The sequence below is a fragment of the Thermobia domestica genome, chromosome 2, assembly GCF_964235325.1.
Source record: "Thermobia domestica chromosome 2, izTheDome1.hap1.1, whole genome shotgun sequence".
Classification (NCBI taxonomy): Eukaryota; Metazoa; Arthropoda; class Insecta; order Zygentoma; family Lepismatidae; genus Thermobia; species Thermobia domestica.
The window spans coordinates 192,850,086-192,872,492 of record NC_137455.1 but is presented as its reverse complement, the minus strand read 5'-3'; the positions used below and the strand labels follow the sequence as shown (position 1 = coordinate 192,872,492).

The window sequence follows — 22,407 nt, the reverse complement described above, 5'->3', positions numbered from 1 at the left end:
AATTAAACCCGGGTCTTCTCCGCTACAGGCGCGTGCGCTAACCATGCAACCAAGAAGGAGTCCCGACGGATATTAGTGTAAAATCCATAGTTTTCGGGATCACTCAGATGAATAGTGATTCTCCCCGAAGCTGTTCAAGTCCAAGTTTAGCCCTCATTGTCATACGGGAGGATAAAAAATAACATGTGCAGAATAACCGATAGGCACTATTGATGATAAATCCATAGTTTTTGGAATCGTTAAGCTGTTTGGTCACAGTCTTGACGGCATTTAAGCCCGATTTTAAGCCAAAAGGGACATGTTAGTTTTCCGGGAATTAACAAGTGCACCGCAAAGAGTAAAATTCATACATGTGACTGCACATGCAAGACCCCCGAAACAAAGCCATGGTAAACAATTCTACATGCACTCATGTTTCCTACCATGCAACAAGGGTACTGTAGTTAGCTGCTATATCAGAATAATTTCTTAACTAAGAGTATTAAAATATTACATCAAGAATTCAAAAAAGTTATTTTTATCTGTATTTTCTGTTTGCAGCGATCCGTTAACTTCCTTTTTCTTTGTATCAACTCTCACACAAAGACGCATCAAGCAGCGTAGCAATAACAATTCTGTGTGTTACCACTTCAACGTAATTGGCACTGCGCGCGCTTTCAGATATGATATATTTCATAAACTTCATTCTCCCGTGTGAGAAACGGGCATTTCAGTTAGTATCTTTTTAGTAATAATAAAACAATGTGTGTGTGTCATCAGATTTTCCCATAGAAAGAGGTCACCTGTCATCAGATTTTCCCATAGAAGCGAATTCGAGTCGAGTTTCGACTCAAGTCAAAGGTAATTTTCTCGAGTCGTGTTCCGAGCCAAGTCACTGTTTTGAGGTCGAGTTTCGAGTCGAGTCGAGTTTGAAAAATGGCTCGCTCGTTTAGCTCGTTTTAATTCGTTTTGAAAGCATTGCTTGATTAGACTGGAAAGCGAAAGCTATGAGAAATGTAAGCAATAATGTGTAATATTTCTAGTGTTGCTCACGAGGTGAGACACTGCTCGCATCTCGCCTCGTCTCGATTAACAAGACGACAATGGTATTTTATAACGAGACAGCCTCAAATGACGTGAGCACTATCATAAGTACATACTGTAGTTCTCACCACCAAGGCTGAGACCTGCACGGTGAAAGTTTTGAGCCGAAGCAGAAGCCCAACCCGTGTAGGGATGTTAACGGCTTAGCACGGTTCAACTAAGCGAACAGCTCGATCCGGCTTGGCTGAGATGAGGCACCGTCTCGGCTCAGGTGAGCCTTCGTCTCGATCGGCTCGGTTGGGGTGAGCTATCAGCTCGGTTTGTTTCGGCTCGTGTCGGTTTGGGTGGGTGAACTGTTGACTCGGCTCGATATGGAATGAGCTGTGAGCCGAGCCGCTCGAGCCGTTGAGAACCCTAAACCCGGACCAATCAGTTTTGAACATGTGTTGCCGGCGCCCCCTAACTTTTAACGATTCCTGGTTCGAGCCCGGATATTTGCTCCTCCGAAACTCAAGCTCAGAACCTCGTGAGCGATGTCCTTGACTACCAAGGTCAGCAGTCAACTAATTTTTAGTATTCAAATACAAACCACCTATTTTTCATGTTTATACTCGGTGTTGTTGTTGTTATAATAATAATAATAATAATAATGTTGTAGTATCATTGATAATAATTATATTGTCTATGTAAGACACTTGAAGAAAGTACTTGAAACTACACACAGCATTTGGCTCGTTTTGGCTCGACTCTACTCGAAACTCAGTCAAATTCGAGTCGAGTTTCGATGTCGAGTTGGAGGAAATTTTTTGAGCCGAGCTCTCGAGTCGAGCTCAAAGATGTCTGTTTCGAGTCGAGTCGAGTTTCAATGAAAACTCGCTCGTGCCCATCCCTACATAGAAAGGAATCACCTGTAAGCTGATTTTCTCATAGAAAGGAGTCACCTGTCATCAGATTTTCCCATAGAAAAGAACCACCTGTCATCAAATTTTCCAATAGAAAAGAGTCACCTGTCAGCAGATTTTCCCATAGAAAAGAGTCACCTGTCAGCAGATTTTCCCATAGAAAAGAGTCACCTGTCATCAGAATTTTCCAATAGAAAAGAGCCACCTGTCATCAAATTTTCCAATAGAAAGGAGTCAACTGTCAGCAGATTTTCCCATAGAAAAGAGTCACCTGTCATCAGAATTTTCCAATAAAAAAGAGCCACTTGTCATCAAATTTTCCAATAGAAAAGAGTCAACTGTCAGCAGATTTTCCCATAGAAAAGAGTCACCTGTCATCAGAATTTTCCAATAGAAAAAAGCCACCTGTCATCAAATTTTCCAATAGAAAGGAGTCACCTGTCATCAGATTTTCCCATAGAAAAGAACCACCTGTCATCAAATTTTCCAATAGAAAAGAGTCACCTGTCAGCAGATTTTCCCATAGAAAAGAGTCAACTGTCAGCAGATTTTCCCATAGAAAAGAGTCACCTGTCATCAGAATTTTCCAATAGAAAAGAGCCACCTGTCATCAAATTTTCCAATAGAAAAGAGTCAACTGTCAGCAGATTTTCCCATAGAAAAGAGTCACCTGTCATCAGAATTTTCCAATAGAAAAGAGCCACCTGTCATCAAATTTTCCAATAGAAAAGAGTCAACTGTCAGCAAATTTTCCAATAGAAAAGAGTCAACTGTCAGCAGATTTTCCCATAGAAAAGAGTCACCTGTCAGCAGAATTTTCCAATAGAAAGAAGTCACCTACAACCACTATTTTTTTAAAAAATTCTTTCAGTTTTAACGTTCCACGATTACACCTTTTAAGCTAACGGAGACAATGATGAAGGCAAGTGAATGATGATGAAAGAATTGGTTGGATGACAATGTGGGAGGAAACGGGAGTACCCTAGAAAACTTACGGATACGATGTGGTTCACCACCAATTTACTTGTATTAGCATCAAATTTTAAACACGTATAGATCTTCAACAAATCCAATCGTGTACGAAGTAGTTTTTCTTTTTTCATTTTCGGATCGAGAGGGGATTGGTAGGGGTTCAAAATGTATGTACGTTTCTGGCGATTTCAAAGAACACTTTGCTCTATGCAACCAACAATACATATTTTTTATGCGGGTTGGCACAACAGGAGATGAAATTTTGCGCTTTGTTATCTCTCAAAAGTCATTTCTTTACATTTAGATTATTAAATCTTGTTCTCGTGCGAAGAATGGACATTTCAGCTAGTTAATAAATAAAACCTCTTTAAAATTACTCAAATTTATGTTTCAACTTACTATTAATTTATCATCACTTATTATTCGGAATAAACAAATACTTTTTATTTATAAACCTTCCAGAAATTTCGTTTTCTTCATTAATATTACTATTATTAGCAGAAGTAACAGTATTTCTTTTTTTATATACAGGGCTACCATGAATGTTAATGAAAAGTCAAATACTACTTGTGCTAATACATATTACTACTAGCCTTACTCAAGCCTGTAACCATACAGTTCAGCTCAGTCAATTTTTAAGAAGAAATTTTTATTTTGCTCTTAAGAAAAGTGCTCTTAAGAATTTTTCTCTCAGTCAACAAACGAATGTGCATATATGTATGTGCGTCTCGTCTGCGACGGAAATCGTAGAGTTCCTCTCTCCTTCCCAAATAAGGAGACAAAATTCAGCACAAAGAACAATCGTCGTCTCAAAACATTCCTGTCTATGGGCTGTCATAGCTATTTTTAGCTTCTGACATCACCAAACTGCGTAGCAAACCGATTCTTTGCCTAGCAACAAGACGAGACGGAGAGAAAAGTGAAGTTAGTGTTATACATACACCCGAAGCGGCAACCACTAATGAACTAGCTGGTGCGAAAATACGGCAATAATGAAGAGTCTGACACATACGTTTAGTGAAGTCATAACGAGAAACTAGAACGAATTATCGAAATGAACGAGCAACGTTAAATAATATTTTTATCAAGTGTGAATAAAAGTTGTTTTGACAGCATGGAGCAGGAGAACGGCAAACCATTTAATTTACCGCAAAGAAGATGAGAGGAAAACAACCCTCAACCTACAGGACATTCCCCCTGAATTTCCAATATGGTCCCCTTTCGAGTGTCGAATCAAGCGAACAGTGCTAGTGAAAGTTTAAAAATCAGCAACGTAATGAAACATAATTAATAATCCGTGACAACCGCGACATCCGTGTTCTCGATAATCAATGGGCCTGAATTAAATTAATACATATATATCACAACAATCAGTCATTCGTTTGTAATGTTAAAAGTGATGTAGTTTTTGTCTGTGAAGTTCAAGTGTTAATTAAATCAAAATTTAAAGTTCGAGTATCCTTTCAAAATAATAATTATGGTTTAAATTTATATATGTTAATTTTAAGAAATAACCTAATTCACCTTTCTTTACAGCACGAGTGATTAGCGCCTATGCAACTTAATAATACCTACATTAATAAATTGCATCAGCGCTAAATATACAACTAGAATCTACTTTTATGTTGGTTCTCTAAAACGTTCTGGTTCGAACTCTTAAGTTGTGTGTCCAGTAGCTATATGGTAGGCTGAAATGGATGATCCGAATTGTTGTTAAATATTAAAGGAGACGTATAAGTTATAGAGGATCGAATCCCGGACCTTTGTAAATGTCCGAGCCCATTTGGGGATCTGTAGAATCAGAATTACGTACTTTGATTAAAGGCTTTACTCAAACAACGGACACAAATGAGGATCGAACCCAGTATTATCACAATAATTAGGCGTACCGAACAAGATACGAACCCAATCGGGTTATAAGCCTTCAAGGCTAAGTTTGTAGGCTTGCATAAGCTTGCATTTACACTGCTGCAGACCTAACCAAGGCTATAGCGAAGTTTTTAGTTCCTCGATTACAAGCTTCCTTCAAAATTCTTCAAGTTACTTCTGCAGTAGCATGCGTTTTCGGTAACAAAATCAGACAATTAACACTGATTTCCAGATTAGTGAGAAGTCATTGGTCTACTTTCTGCCCATAGAGAATTTTGTTGTTGTCGATGAAAATCCCACATTTGCTGCCAATTGCAATGAAAATTCCCTTTATCCGTTTCCGAGGAATTAATGTAGAAAAAGATCCCACAAAATGGAATTTTTCTCACGAGTTGGCATTACTGTGGCGTTTAGGTGTCCGTTGTTAATACCCACGATACGTCTTAAAGTAGCTGATGGAACTTTTCAACTATAACCTATTTATGGACAATTCGATTTGAAGAGAAAGTCACTAAATTTTAAAAAAATCCAGTTCACTTTAAAGAAAACAGAAAAAGAACTGCCCATATAAATCATTGGGATAAAAAAGCAAAGATGGTGTAGATATTCAACCTCGTTAATATCTTTCCAAGAATTTGCCTTATTTTTTGATAAAAAGACGTTAGCATTTTTCAAAAATGACTTACTTTTAAGGATTGATATGCTAATAAGGGTGAATTCAATCGCAACTTAAGAATTTGTTTTAGTGAAACTTTCACTTTAAAAAAAATAAATATTTAATTCTCATTAAACATACAGTTTAATGTTTAAGAGTTAATCTTATTGCTTTGCATTAAAATCAATCAAAGGTATGTTACTGAAACTAATGAGCCTAAAATAAAATAAAGTCTTTTCTCGCTTCTACAGTATTCAATAGCACTAATCAAATCGCAAACGGCAGTGGTAAGAATAACGATTACTCTAAATGTTTTCAATTTTTTTATAACTTTCTTCTTCAATGATCATAAAACTCATAGAACATTTTTTTTTATCTATTTCAGGTGTTTGGTGAACTTCAAGATTACAAAAAGTATATAGTTGATATAACAATAAAACATAATTACGACGGGACAGTTGATAACTGGACGTATGAATGGACGCTTTCAAGTGCCCTACTTTTTACGTTTAGTCTTATTTCTACTATAGGTAAGAAACTTAAAAAAAAGAATTATAAATATGGAAGGCAAAAAATAAAAGTTTTATTACCTGTAGGTCACTACGAAAATCAAATTAGCAGTGATTTATCGATTACCTCCCAGATGTGTAAAAGTGCCATGGGCGATGACATGACATATTTTCATATTGATAAGAGCTTTCCCACTTCCGTACATGTTTAATAACTGACACTGTTTCTGTGTATTTTTAATAAAGTTTGAGAAGAGGAGGATATGGAATTGCATGCTCAAGGAAATATGAAAAGATGCATACATGCTTTCCATGATTTTTTTTTTTTTTTTTTTTTTTTTTGGACAACTCTTCACGTTGAATTCAAATTCCACCAATGTATCCCCGAAATGTGTATGATATGAATTCACAAATCACATCAAAGGGATATAGAAGTCGGCTTTTATAAAGAGTCTTCGTCGAAATAACATCTGGATCTTCAATGATCTTGGCCCATGTACAGTAGGCCGTATAATTACGATTTACAGTTTATGACAACTTATGAATATATGAAAGTTCAACCAAATATCATCTAACATCTTTTGAAACATCAAAACTTTTTTTTTTTTTTGTCAAGCTGCATATATACTTTCTTCTTTTACCTTGCAAGTTGAGATACTTTCTGTTGTAAGCATAGTCACTTGTGCTGGCTTCTAACTTGAGAAAACGGACTAATTTAATGACATGAGGATTTTGCAGAGTATTTAATGTTATCCCAATCCCCTGCGGGATTATTTGTTCTATGGCGTTTCTCATGACAGTTCCACATGTTTATTGAGACTGTAGAATTTTCTAGCTACTGGTCAATGAAATATCCATAAAACTGCTCAAGCTTGGGAGATGTCTTCTTGAATAAACAATCAACCACTATCGACCATTTCTAACTAAGGAAAAGCTAATGATACAAACATTCGAACCTGAGGTCTTATATCATGATTGTTTTTGTAGTCTGTAACCAAGACCAAATCCTGTATCTTACGCCAAAGACACTGGTTAAAGTGAAAATTGCACCTACTTATGGAAGCTGAACGGAAAATTGACCTAAAAAAAATATTACTGCTTCCTTGAAGCCAACCACTACAACTTCAGTATTCCAATTCAGGACTTCAACCTTTCATATATATGCTTTTTCTTTTTCGGGAGAAGGCTAAAAACCACTGGAATCACATTAGTTTCCTCTACAGAACTTCAAATATCTGCATGAATTACAAAAATTTGGGAGAAAAGTTTGTTGTAGCTCTTAAACGTGCCGTCAATAAAGAAGGTCGTGCTGGACTGCTAGGCAGTCTACAAAACGAAACTATTCAAGGATTCTTATTCGCTGTGGCTGCTACTCCAAACGAAACCTTTAGATTCCATATCCCCCTCTGCCCAAAAACTAACAAAAATTCACAGAAATAGTGCCAGCTACTGAACCTGTACGAAAATGGGAATTCTTATCTCGCTTTTAAATCGTGACATGTCATTGCATCTGGCACTTGTACGCAACTGGAAAGGATTTGGACATGTACGGAAATGGGAATGTACGCAAGTGGGAAAACACCGATTTAACTTTTGTTGGACAGGAGCATAGTCAAATATTGAAAGGTGGGGGTTGTTATAGTGTTTGCATAAATGATTCATGTGATTAAAAACACTATGTATTTACAAGTATAAAATCTACAAAGATAGGCGATATATGATTTCTTATCTACCTCTAATGCCAAAATACTACAAGAAATGGAGCAACATATTATTGCTGCGATGGCACACATTGACGGAAACATGGCATTGAATGTATAGAACAAACTAAAAAAAATGAAATCCTTGTGTTTACGTCCCACGTTTATGTGTGCTAGACTAAAGGAGAAAGTGATGATGAAAAATGAATGAAATGGTGGAATTAAGAAAGTTGGATGAAACGGGAGAATCCCGAGAAAACTCACACACACAGTGTTTGTCCACCACAAAGTTCACTTGGCGCGAGCTGGGATTGAACCAGGGACCTCATGCACCAGAGGTGTAAAACAAACTAGATTACAGTTTGGACGTGTGCAGTATGACCAACAGCACACACGTTGAACATCTGTAGTATGTATCGGTATATGGAACTTGGTAAGTCTACGTATCTTTTCATGATTTGTAACCTGATGAATCATTTATGCTGAACCTGTAGGCTATAGGTCTACATAAAAATTCTACAATATTCTTAGCATTTAACAGGCGAAAAATGTCCGAAAATGAGACATTTACAAATCGATAGATGTTACTGATCTGAGGAAAATAATGTACGTGAGTGTAACATCTTGTGCGTAGTTGTGTGAAAATGGGGGAAAATTGAATTTCTTTGTAAACGTATAAATTGATGCTATACGAGAACCATGCCACTTACTAAGTTAAAACAGACATAAAATTCCCTTGACTAAGCTCTTCATTACGACATTAGCAAGACGATAATGCATACTATGATTGATGAACTATTGTCTAAAATTAACATTAACTCTTAAATTATAATTTAACTAAGCTATTCTTCAAAGATAAGTCATATATTAGTCAATAGATCACACATCAAATTGAACAAAACAACATGCTTTAAGGTTAATGCTCATACGTAGTTTTGGGAAAAATCGTAACTAAATAATAATAATTTTAAAAAGAAGGCTTCGTTACAAAAGATGTCTTTCGTTTCCAATAAAATTGACAGGTTTTATTTTGCTACAAAAAAATGTCATTTTCTTATGTACTATATATATAGCAAAATACACTAATAACTAGCAAATGGCGACATGCATGCTATTTGTAAACAACATTACAGAGATTTGAAATGCCATTGTAAACTTAATAATTTCAGAGTGTTTTCATTATGCGAGTTAACTTTCTAGAACAAATTACGTCTCGCAAGTTAAGGAACCTCTGAACTTACTTTCCCAAGACAAATAAATTGAGGCCTTGACAATTTGTATTATGTGGGGAATGTATTACTTAACCAATTATTATGGATGTTTGAAATTGTTTTACTTCGAAGTAACGGTGGAACAAGGGGACACATATGTTTAGTGATTCATATCGTATGTCGAGGTATTATGTTGGAATGAAAGCGTGCACTTGAGGGAAAAGAAGGAAAGTCAATTCAAGGTCTTGGAAATCTATATATAGTTTGATATAAAAATGAAATCAACATTGTCTGTTACCTCATTACGAGAAACGCTTGAACTATTTGAAATGAATTTTCATAGTTAGCACCTATCTCGAACTGGGATTTTATCGCGTTACTTTGATTAACATGCATATACCAAGGGAAAAAGGGCTTAAAATTTATGCTGGAAATGAAATATGTCATGAGCCCTTTAAGTTAGGGAAACGAAACTCGCTATATAGATTCATTATTATTTTTTCTTTTACTTTTCGCTTCTAAGTGGGAGGGAGTACGAGACAACCAATTTCTGTAACATATTAACTTCCCACTTCCCATTTTGTATTCATGAACTGACCAGACTAAGAAAACTGTTGGAAGGTTAAAAATGGATTTTTGAACGTAGTTAGCTCTTAAATTCACTTGGGTTTTTATGATTACAGTTAGATTGAAATGCGTATCCGAAGGGACGATGAGGTTTTAATATTTCTCAAAGAATAATGACTACGTCATTTGAAATTAATTTTAGATAATATGTAGTATTTGCGTCAAGCTGGGTTTTCGTCATTTCATGTCGATTCAAATTTGGATCCTAGGCAGAGACAAAGGGTTCAAATATACCTATTTAAAATGCTTTCCATAAACCCGTAGTTCTCGTGCGAGAGGCGGGAAGTTCAGCTGGTATAGTAAATATATGGAAAAAGGCGTTAATGAAAAACCAATAGCGAACAACTGAGTGAATAAGGGAGAAAGGAACTATATTGGAAACAATTTAGGAAAGAAAAAGAACTGGTTAGAATTGTTTTCGAGTAAAAATTGTATTATTGGGGAAGATAGAATTTATAGTTGAATGAAAAGAGGGAAATGGTGAGAAAATTAGTGGATTAAAGTAGATAAAGATGTTGGACGAGAACTATAGTCGAGAGCGTGACTAGACATTTCACTTCCTAAGTGGAACATGAAATGATCATAATAAGAAAATATAATAGCGATTTTTACTGAACCGATAATATAGTCTTGTTCAAAACACTTAGCCACTGACTTCTTTTAGAAAACCTTATATTTCAAACCAGTATTTCTCACACTTTTTTCAAGTTAGGAACACTTTATTAGTAAGAATGTTATACGCACTGAGGGTGTCATTATTCGTCTGTGACTCCTCGTTTTCGATTATTTTTACATATCATTCCGTCTCATTCCTTCTTCCCTTGCCGAAAATGACCTAAATATCTAAGTTAAGGTAAAGTCTGCTCATATTCCAAAAATAATCAAAATCGGTGCAGCGGTCCAGCAGAAATTAGCCGGCAAACATATTTTATATGTTGCCTCTTCACCACCTTGTCAAAAACGTGGTGAAAAGCTAAGTTAGGCCAGGTCATGTTCATGTACCAAAAATCAACAAAAGCTGTGCAGCGATCTGGAAGTAGGAGCAGATATACCTAGGTAGTTGAATTCATTTTATATTTTTGTAGATACGTCTGTATTGTGTTTTAATCAACATATGAGTAATTTTTCACTTCTGCAAAATCAAAATTCATGAGCGTAGAACTACGAAAATAAACTTCATGAGAATGCTAATTTGAAAATCTAAAAGTTGGTCAGTTACTTTTAACCGAACATTTGGTATGTAGGAAACTATAGAAACTGTAAATTATACTTTAAATGGATCAGGATGAAAGGATCACTGTAAGGAGATCATTTCTCTTTAAATGAAGTAAATTTATATATTTGATTTGCTCATCATTTCCAAACAACCTGACGTACGTCAGTTATCATCTACAGAATTGGCTAAGCATCTATAGAATTGGCTATATGTCGCCATCGACTTTGTAGAATCACATAGTTCTTATCAACTAACGTGGGCACCACAAGTAGAAGAACATTCCACACAACTATATACTAGCCACACTTAGGAAAAAGCAGTAAGATCGTTTATATTCAAATTCAACAGTGTTCAAAAGCATATTTTCAAATCACGCTCGACCCTACTCATAGGAGATGTTTAGTTGCAGTTATCAGTTTCTCGCCACGTAGCATATATAAATACAACATAAATCAAATAACTGTTACTGGCGGTCTTCGTGGCCATGTGTACTAGCGCAGTGCACTAGTAATTATAATTGCTTTTGGCGTGAATACAAACCAGGTCAAAGGATTTTTTTCTCTTTTTATAAAAGAAAATAATACTCAAAAAGGTGATTTACTTACGTTACGTGTGCATTTTTGCTATATGATTCCACTGTATAAAAAGAAGAAGAAGAAGAAGAAGTAGTAGTAGTAGTAGTAGTAGTAGTAGTAGTAGTAGGAATGGATAAGAAGCCCCGCAAGGCTCGTTTTGTTCCACCTTGACTGCCATGATATAAATTTAACCTCAACTGCTTCTTCAATTTTCTTCTTCAACCCCAACAAAGTGGCAATTTTCTTCTATTAGAACACAATACATACACCAGGTTTGGACCAGGCCCGCAACCAGCCACAGAGGTTTAGAGGAGCCATGAATATGTTAGGGGGAAACAAGTGATTAAAAATTCTCATGCACATATCTAAATTGTGTTTTCTGTGTTGAGGTATGGAGATACTACGAAAAGTTTAGGGGCCAGGCCCCCTAGACCCCCTCTGGTTGCGGGCCGGGTTTGAACAATTGCAAACTGCAACCAATAAGAAACGTGTTTTTAGTTTCCATGCCTAGGGTCGAGTGTTAAATGAAACATGCTGTTCAGAAGATGCTGTCTACAGTGCAGTGAATAGACTGGGTGCGTTGTGGGTCGCAGTGAGTCATGATGAGTGGTGGGTCGCAGTGGGTAATGCTGGGTGGTGGGTTGCAGTGGGTCACGGTGGGTCACATGCTGTTGACCCACAACCCACTCACACTCAGAAAACTCGACCCAGTGACCCACCGACTCACTGACCCACTCCAACTCTGGCACTTTTCAGAATATATTTTGGAAAAGTTTCAAACGATATGTAGTTGTTTCGTTTTAGGTTAAGGTATTATGAGTCTGCTGCTTTACTTTTGAATGGAATTATGATTCCCCATGTTTTTTTACATTTTTTTGTGAAAAAACGTTAATGAGCAATAGAAAATACAACTGTTTTTCGATTCGGATTGGTTTGGGTTAACAGCTCAAAAATAAAATCTTTACGTTTAATGTCAAACGATTATGCCCGTTAGGTTGAGGAAGACTATGATTGAAGCAAGTGAATTATGATAGAGAAAATGGTGGAATGAGAAAGTAGGAGTGTCCCGAGAAAACCCACGAACACGATATTGTTCGTCTCAAGCTTACTTGCTTTGGGAGCGAAACAGGCACCCCACCCATCCGATAGTTCAGTAGGCGGGGTCTCAGTTTCGATTCCCGGTGGGAGAGACTTTGAAATATTACATGTCCTCGATGTATCTGTGTTCGTGTCCCTGTCGTTCAAGGTTACTGGAAATACCTGTAAAACGAGAATAACCTAATATAATAGAGATAAGTTACGGAGATACTTTCGGTCTTTTTTTAAAAATGTAAATTTGAATTCTCTGGACTATAGTATTTTATGATGACCGAAATCAGTGTTTCATCGTTAATAAAATATTGAAATCGTAAACGTTTGCAATTTGCTATATATACGAGTGTTCCTTGACTCTTACTTAAAAGAGTGGTCTTAGGGTAGTGGCTTGAGCATTCGTTTCGTGCGTTAGGGGTCCGCGGTTCCAGTTCCTCCGAGAATATTCAGATTTTTTTATAATTTAGAATGTAGATATTTCTGATGTATAACATGAAAAATAGTAAATTTCTCTCGTTCTTACAAGTTAGAGTTGAAAAGACTTCCTCCACAGGAGAAAAACTAACAACATGACGTCACAGTCTACAATCTCGATTCCTACTGTCTGAAAACTTTGCGTGTTTTGCAAACAATTCATGAACACAAACGGGTCATCCTTCAGGCCTAGTATGAGTCATAAATTTGTCTGAAACGTCATTGTGGAATTGTTATTAAGTTCTTCCACTCTTACTAGAAATAATAATAACACTTTCGTTAGCCATTTTCAACACGTTCCATATGTTCGTTCAACAAAAATTGGTAAATAGGAACTATTCTTTTTTATATATTTGTTAGTATATTTTGCTAAAATATCAGTATAACGCATACATAATTCAATATCTTTTACCCAAAGAAAGAGTGTTACTATGTATCGTGATTAACACAAATCCTACTCAGTTTTTGTTAAGGCATCCGAGAGTTCGATTTTCATATTGTCCAGTAGCTGACACTTTCTTTTCCCCTCTCTTTTCTTTTCAAAGTATCCCTTATAAGGCAATTCATCCTTATAGAGGATTCAAAAAAATATTTTTATTTTTCTTAACTTCAGTATGCTTATTTGCATTGGAATAGGACGTAATATTGAGGTCTCAAATATACAATAATAATAATAATAATAATAATAATAATAATAATAATAATAATAATAATAATAATAATAATAATAATAATAATAATAATAATAATAATAATAATGGTATTAAACGTTTTAACCCCTTCGGGATCCTATGGTACAATTTGTACCATATGCACTTTTCATGGTACATTGGGTTATTTCTCTTCTATTTGAGCTTTTTCGTCCGGTTTTTTTTTCCAAGTCCAGAGGCCTTGCAGAAGACATTACGTATGGTTCCAGACCGTCCTGCGTCCAGACATAGGAGGTGATGACGTCATAAGTCAAAAATTTCTTTTCTCATTTTCTAAGCGTATGTTCAATATTTTTGACGGGCTTATTTTTCTACGTAGAAGATTGAAATTTTGCACAAACATTCAGTCCACGGAGTAGTATGTACCAGATTTTTTGTTCCGATGTCAGTGCTAAAACAGGGGGGGACCAGAGGGGCAAAGGGGTAAAAATAGGGATTTTTTAACCCCAAAAATCCCGTTTTTCGTCATTTTCCCGCCTTACTTACATGATAGGACACCGTGAGTCATACCGTCTGAAAGACAGTTCCATTCTGAAGAGAACGACGGTCGAATTATTATCCTAGGGTATTTAGGGATGTCTCAGGGAATTTTTAAAAAATATACTTCTATATAGGGTAATATGGGGCATTGTCGGTGTATATATTTTTGGCGGGCTTATTTTTGAATGTAGAAGATTGAAATTTTGCACAAACATTCAGTCCACGGAGTAGTATTTACCAGATTTTTTGTTCCGATATCAGTGCTAAAACAGGGGGGAACCAGAGGGGCAAAGAGGTAAAAATAGGGATTTTTTACCCCAAAAATCCCGTTTTTCGTCATTTTCCCGAATTACATACATGATAGGACCACGTGAGTCATACCGTCTGAAAGGCAGTTCCATTCTGAAGAGAACGACGGTCGAATTATTATTCTAGGGTAATTAGGGCCGTCTCAGTGAATTTTTATCCAAATATACTTCTGTATAGGGTAAAAGTGGGGCATGGTAGGGAAATGTTTTCTGGCGGGCCTATTTTTTCACGTAGAAGATTGAAATTTTGCACAAACATTCAGTCCACCGAGTAGTATTTACCAGAAGTTTTTTTTTCGATTTCTGCGTAAAAACAGGGGGAGTCTAGAGGGGCAAAAGTTGAAAAAAGGGAAAATTTGCCCCAAAAATCCCTTTTTTCAGGAATTTCCCGCCTTAGATACATGATGGAGACATGTGAATGGTACCGCCTGAAAGACAGTTCTATTCTGAAGAGAATGATTGGCGGATTATAGTCCTAGGGTAATTATGGATGTCTCAGGAATTTTTTCCCTGAGATCATAGTGTTTTATGGTACTTTGGGGCATTGTGGGAATTTTTGATAAAAATTCTCCCGCCCTTACTCTTCAAGATAGAAACTTGAAATTTGGCACACACATTCAGTGTACCAAGTACTATTTATCAGATTTTTTTTGATGGCTACGATCACACAGGGGGGGTCCAGGGGGAGCCAAAGTTCGAGAAAAAAAATTTCTTTCCTAAATTTTCACTTTGACATTTTTTCCCGCTTCTGGTATATGGTATGAAAGTCTAAAAAATAGCCCAAAAAGCCAGGATCCGGAAAGGGTTAAAGTTGCCCTAAAATTTAGCAAAACTTACTTAAACGTAGGGATTTCGGAGAAGGGGCTCCGTACCTTCAAGACACACCTCTGCAACTACCCAAATTTAAACCAGAGCTTTCCATTTTCATGTAGAAAGTATTCTACTGTAAGTTTTAAGGAAAATAACTGTAGCCCTAATAAAAATAACTGATTATCACTCAACAGTAAGGCATATAATAAACTAACATGTAAGATGTGCAAATGTAATTATAAAAGCTTTGCTACAAAAATACCTACACAGACCATAATTCAATGAGCTCTGAAATACAAAGTAACAAAAAGCATATAAGATTCCGTCTACAGAGCAATTGTTACTTAAAGAATGGACATACACTATTCCGAGAATCGAGACAAGACGAGAAATGTTTACGATACTTGTCGTCTCGTCTCGATTCTCATCTCCAAAGCGAGACGATAATTTGAGTTAGCCTTGTCCCGTCTCGAATGTAAAATTTTAATTCTCATTTTTTTGTTTGTTTTAGAAACGAGATGAAAAATTCCTCTTCTCGTGGACAACATTAAACAAAACAAAAATATTCTTGCCAAATGTCACGTTTCTGCTTGTAATGGTATGACCTGAGCGATAATTAGCTCCTAGCTTTTAATCTTCTACGAGATAATAATTATTATTATTACTATTATTATTCATGAAAATTTGATAGTTCAAGTACTGAAACATCAGAGTATTCAAATATCTGAATATAATAAAACGTGTGTCATCATCGATCAATCGCCATCAAAAATACTAAAGTAAAGAAATGCCTAACCGGAATTCGAACCACGAACCTCCAGACTACTGATCCAGCGCCTTGACCACTGAACCACGATCCCTATGCAGTAAATGATTCGTCTTTAACCCCGTTACTGTAGGTTTCTTTGCCTCCGCTTGCAAAGTTGTATGTTATATTTCTTCGTTTCAGAACGTCTTTCGTATTTCTTTTATGATGATATAAGTGAATAATCTTCGGCAAAGTTTATATTAATAACTTGAGTTGTTCTTAAACCTTTGGTTCACAAGTTTGTTTCTTCTCCACACGAAACCACAGATATGACTGATTTAATTCTCTTACTCTGTATTTGTTTCAAAACAGTCAACATTACCTGATCAATGATTTATGTCCGCCATGATACAACAACTGTACGAAAGGCATGGGCATAATACTTATCACTGGCAGTTTGTTACTAGATACATTTTTGTTATTGTGAAATGTATCGATGTCTTCGTTTTACCGTGTACTTTTAAAATATTGTGTTTATTATTACAGGTTATGGTCATATTTGCCCTGTATCATGGGCTGGAAAAGTTCTTACAATTATTTATTGCCTTGTTGGAATTCCTCTACTCTTTCTCTTCCTTGCAAATATTGGTGATAGCATGGCAAGTTCATTTAAATATGTTTACAGGTGAGTAAAATTTCCATAGAATACATATATAGCCTATACTTATCATACATTCATACATACATACATACACACACACACACACACACACACACCCAAACGATCAGTTTTTGTATTATTGGAAGTTATTTAAGATATAATTATTACTAGACATAGATTTTAGAATTTATAGATCTAGAATTTTAGAATTTATAGATATATACTACCTGAGAGAATTATTCTTTAAGTAAGTGTGGAATCCTTATATTATGGAATTTATTCATAAATACAGTATGTAAAGACGAAGGCTCCTTTATTACCAATCTACGTAGTTAGACCGGCGGTGTCCTTCCATCTCGCCTAACGGGTTATTAACCACTGATTTATCCAAGAGTTTTCGTCATCTCGTGTAAAATGGGGACTAGAGAATTTCTGTACTAAAAAGGGCTTTTTGTACTAGAATATTAACCATCATCACTACGAAATTTGTAAAATCATAAAGTAGTTTTGGCAAAGAACGCCATTTGCAAATGTGTACCCTTCTAGCATGAACAGTTGTTTTGGAAGTCGATCACTTACTGCTGTGCGGCATACAGTGGTACTTATTATTTTTATGTGTATAAGAAACATTGACCACCCAGATGTCAGTTGAAGGAAAGAAGTTCATGAGTGTCAACATGTTAAGTCGAAAAATAAATCTGATTATCAATAATTCGAGAACCAACGGCCACCACGATATTTCAGATGTGTATTAAGACTTTGTTAAGGTCCACCAATATTTCAAATTTTTTGGCTAAGTGAAGACCTTTGGTTTCCTAGTTATTAATTTACCATCGAATAAGCAAGAACGTAATTGTACCTCCAAAAATTGATCTACGATAATACGATAACCATGATATTAAGATGGAACCGAAACTGAAGTATACTCTTATCAAACTTTTCATTGTAGCGCTAGTAAGATTACAGCACGTAGTATGATAATCTTAATAACCTTAAAATAGCTCTTTAATTTTTATTTTACTGTAATATTATCCAACGATGAGACATATTATTACATCAATCGATAAATTACAGTATATTTAACTAAACAAAGACGCTAATGTTCTCGCCTTTGGTACGAGCAGTCCTTGGTTCGATTCCCGATAGGGACATTCGGTCGAAAATGAGTAACAGCTTTTCTTGGCTAGCCATCCTGAGTGAGGTTTTTCCTAGGTTTTCCCCGTTCACACCAGGCAAATACTGGGATGGTAGCTAACAAAATGATCTCAGGCCGCTTTCTTCCTTCCCCATTCTTTTCTTCCTCTCCAATTCCTCGGGCAGTGTGGTCACCGAGAGACGTCATCCCTCAGGTATGTGACGAGCTAACATGGCCATAGATCCCGAAAAGTTAAAAATCCCTAATAGCGAATTAAGAGTCTTCATCCCGGCGAAATTAAAATACCGCTAATTTTACAGTAATTATGTGATATCTTCAAATAGATAAAAAGATAATTGAAATATGGAACAAGAGCGCCCTAGACAATATTATTTTGCGTGAGGTACCGTTATCACAAGTCACCTAGTGGCTTTCGCTTTCAGCTGTTTAGAAACGCGAAAATAAATGCCGATTTTTAAAATGGCTCGAAATCGAAAGCAAATAAGTGAGTCGTGATAACGGTTTCTCATGTAAAATATTATTGTCTAAGGCCTCTTGTTCATTTCGATTATCTTTTATCTATTTGAAGATATTACATAATTACTGTAAACTTAGCGGTATTTTAATTTCGCCGGGATGAAGACTCTTAAACAAAATGAGATACCTGAACGTGAATTCTCATGCATAGTTTTCGAGACAATCGGAAACACAAGTGTTAATGACGACAAAAGTAATTTTATCATTCGTTGCCAAGAATAATTAATAGTTTCCAATATATTAAACAGAAAGTTTATTTACTTAGGTACCGTAAATGTGGAAAAATGCACTGTTAAGTAGAGTATTGTATCCAATCTCCTAACGATGACACATGTGTGTAACAATAACACATATACTAACAGTAGCAAGGGCGTCATTTCAGACTTCGTTTGAGGAAGGGGGGGGGGGGCAAGAGTACCACCGACATAAGACTTTCACGTTTTGTACTAGTATATTAGTAGACAATCGATTAAAGTATATGTATTCTTCAAATTCTTGGGGGAGGGGGCAATTGCCCTCTCCTGTCCCCTCCTAAATGATGGCCCCGATTAGTAGCACGCACAATCCTAACAGGCAGGCACATACTTCAACAGTAACGTAAATATTACTTTAAAGACTTGTTAAAAATCAATGAAAGACGATTCTTTTTTGTCGCTATAGGATAGTTTCTAGTTAATTTTCCTCTCAGGTTTATGTAATAATATGTTGTCAACAGTCCAAAATTTACTAGGAAAATTTAGTTAAATTTTCACTAATGTTCTCATTGAAATCTCAGAATTACTAGACGTCCTGATATTTTAGGAATTCGTTGATATTCTAAGAGTTTGAACAAGAATATAAGACATACTTCAAAGTGTGCAAAAATAAAATTTAAAAAAGAAACCATATTTCAATTGCATTTATAACCTTGTTATTACTTTGATAACTTGAGTCACAATGTTATTGAAATTGATATTAGATCGTAACCTCCATTTCTATTACAATCATTTTCATTTTCGCATGAACAGAGGGAATTTTCTTTTTTCTTTTTCTATCTTTTAACCTGCATTAAATGTAATACACGCGGAACACTTTGAACATACATTTTAAAAATTCCGATTCAAAAGATAGAGAAGTGTAGTAATCTTACTATCATTAGATGTTTCTGTCTGAACAACTGGATATTATGGCACAAAACTGATTCATATGGAGTTTTCTTCTTAAAAAGAAAATACGATTATATTAGTTTGTATCATTTTATTAATATTACATCCCAAAGAAATGGGAGAAAGATTAAGATTATTATTATTATTATTATTATTATTATTATTATTATTATTATTATTATTATTATTATTATTATTATTATTATTATTATTATATTTCTTGTGAATACTAAACAAAATACCACGAACCTTTCATATAGCCGAGCATTTTCCATAGAAAGAATACAAAAATTCTTATTTCCTTGTACAAAGTTTAGAAACTCCATCCTGAAAGAGGGACGGTACTTAGTGGTAGAGCGCTCGACTCTGGTGCAAGTGGTCACTAGTTCGATCCTATGTCAGTTTACTGTAAACAACGTCGTGCCTGTTAGTTTTCTCGGTGTTCTCTCGTTCTTTACTACATCCTCATTGCACATTTTTTTCAGAATCATTTACTTTAGCTAATCATCTGCCTCCTTTAGCGTAAAGGGCATAACCGTAAAACGTAGAACTAGAAATTTCATTTAATTTTATTTTCCGAAAGATTGGGCAAAGGTAAGAATTTTGCTACTGATATAACATTCTCCTGAACAATTGAACATGAAGCCAAATCCACCCTCACCCCCACAAATAGAATACGAAAAAAAAAAAGAGAAGTGTTTCACTTGGAAATTACACCCTGAGTCGGTAAGGAAATAAACAACTTTCGATCTGTAAATTTCCTGAACCAAAAGCCATAGTTTTATATCTTAAAATGTTTTGCATTAATCTAATCCGTTAGAAAGTGAAAAATAGGCATTTTTGCCAGTACTCGGACATTCTTATTCATAGACAGTTATCTACAATTACTGACTATTATGAACCGTTCAAATGTGAAATATAAATTTTCCAATATTCCCGAAAGAGTATTTGATTTTGTTAAAACGATTTACCATACTAACAATACCAGTACGTAGGTATTATTAGCATTCCATTTTGCTTAAATTTTCACTATGTAAAGTAATTCTCTGCTTTAAATACTTTATTATTATTATTATTATTATTATTATTATTATTATTATTATTATTATTATTATTATTATTATTATTATTATTATTATTATTATTATTATTATCTGCTTTAAATACTTATAATTTACCTATTTATTCTGCTTCTTTAGTCGTTTATGCTGTCGCTGGTGCAGAGCAAAGAGAAAATATTACCAATATCCTCCAGGAGAGGCCAGAAAAAATATTCGATTAAGAGAGGAAGAAGTTGGGGCCGAAGAGTATATGCCAACAGATGACGTAAGTTCTCAAAATTTAATTCTGTATTGGTCTTTCAGTTATACCTTATTCTTTTGACTGTAGAAATTGGACAACAGTAAAACCGTATAAACTGGATACTCTTGTCGATATATATAGAGGAAGTTCGGGTATTATGGAATACCATTTTTGTTTCGCTTGTAACTCGTTAAGAATTGCACATTGAAACAAAAAGGAAAACAAATATACTCCTTACATATTTGCCTTTATTTATGCATATCTTGATAAAGAAGTTTCGGTACAGGGGTGGGCAAAACTTATAATTTGTAAAGAAACCACTTTGGAGGGTAATATGAAATAGTCGGGTAATATGGAATACAAATGCTATATAGAAAAGAAATGAGTTTTCTGTTGAACATACAATGAATATAGTGACAATATATAAAAATTCTGAATGCCAAGCCATAACTGAATGTGATTACTTGCAAAAGTCACAAATATAATACTCTGCTTCAGGATCGGCACAGATATTGAGTGCTCACATTAAACATGATGAACGCTGGACCCAAGCTCACCCCTTGTATCATCAGAAAATTTGCTGTAATAAAAAATACACTTAGCATTGTTGTCATCATAAATATTGTCCAATACCGATAGATATTTTTGTAATCGAAATACGGAATACCATGCTTTTCTTGCGAGTATTCCATATTGCCCTCCACGCCAACTTGGAAACGAAAGAGCTATTAAACGAATTCGAAGGCTTATAGGATAATCACGCTTATCAAACTACCACTCTGTATATCCGTCATAGTAAACAAAGAATTGTTGTTTTATTACATTTCAATAGAAAAATACAGGTTGTAAAACACTTACCTGTAAAAGTTTTCAGGAATAAGAAATCAGATTTTCACGTCTACGAACACAACGAATGTCACAATCTCAAGGAGACTGACTGTAGAGCACCATGGGAACGTAAGGTAGTAGTTTTTTCCTCTCCGCTTGGAAGAAACACATCACAGGTGAAATAATAAGGTATTCAATATTACCCGACTATTCCATAATACCCGAACTTCCTCTATACAGAGATCGAAAAGGTTTCTTGTGATCTACGCAGCGGTTCTGAAAACCAGATGCCTGAATAATACAAATCCAATTTAATACATAGGCCTACATATTTTTTACTTACATTATATAGGGTGGGACATATTGATCTCTCTTATTTCAAAAATGTATGGAATGAAAATATAATCCTAGATACAGACAAAATCATTTTATTATTTGAATCTTGTGGTTTTATTTTAATGAGTGGGATGGGAAACAATATTGCAACCACTATATTCCCCGGGTATTCCACCGTCCGATTATCACCTGTTCCATTCTTTGGACAATCACCTTAGAGGACGCCAGTTCAAATCCCTAGTAAAAGTGCAAAATGCACCTGATACCTTCTTCGTTTCACGGCCCATCATGTTCTCTACCGCGATGGAATCCATGGCCTTTCAGAATGTTGGGAGAAGGTCGTCGATGCTGATGGGGACTATTTTCGATCTTCGAAAGTGACATATCGATGTTTGAAGGTGGTGGGTGAAAAAGCAACAAAACTTTTCTTGGTTACCTTTGTATTTAAATTTAAGGCCTTGTATACAGAACCTATCTACACAAGATTGATTTTCTTTGAAATTTCACTTAATTTCTTTACGGTTTCCTGACAAAAATATTTATTTATTATTCGTGACTAAAAGAAGAAAAAAAACAATTATT

The 22,407-nt window shown here is 35.4% G+C and overlaps 1 protein-coding gene across 1 annotated transcript in view; it reads left to right on the top strand.

The window, feature by feature from the left end:
* The first annotated feature begins 2,838 nt into the window (after nt 1-2,838).
* The window catches only part of LOC145679292 (TWiK family of potassium channels protein 7-like), a 31,427-nt gene continuing 11,858 nt past the window's right edge, over nt 2,839-22,407 (top strand). Inside the window, exons 1-4 of the mRNA XM_081749879.1 lie at nt 2,839-2,847; nt 5,807-5,951; nt 16,428-16,566; nt 20,559-20,685. Of these exons, the coding sequence (XP_081606005.1) occupies nt 2,839-2,847; nt 5,807-5,951; nt 16,428-16,566; nt 20,559-20,685 (420 nt within the window). The remainder of the gene's footprint in view (nt 2,848-5,806; nt 5,952-16,427; nt 16,567-20,558; nt 20,686-22,407) is intronic.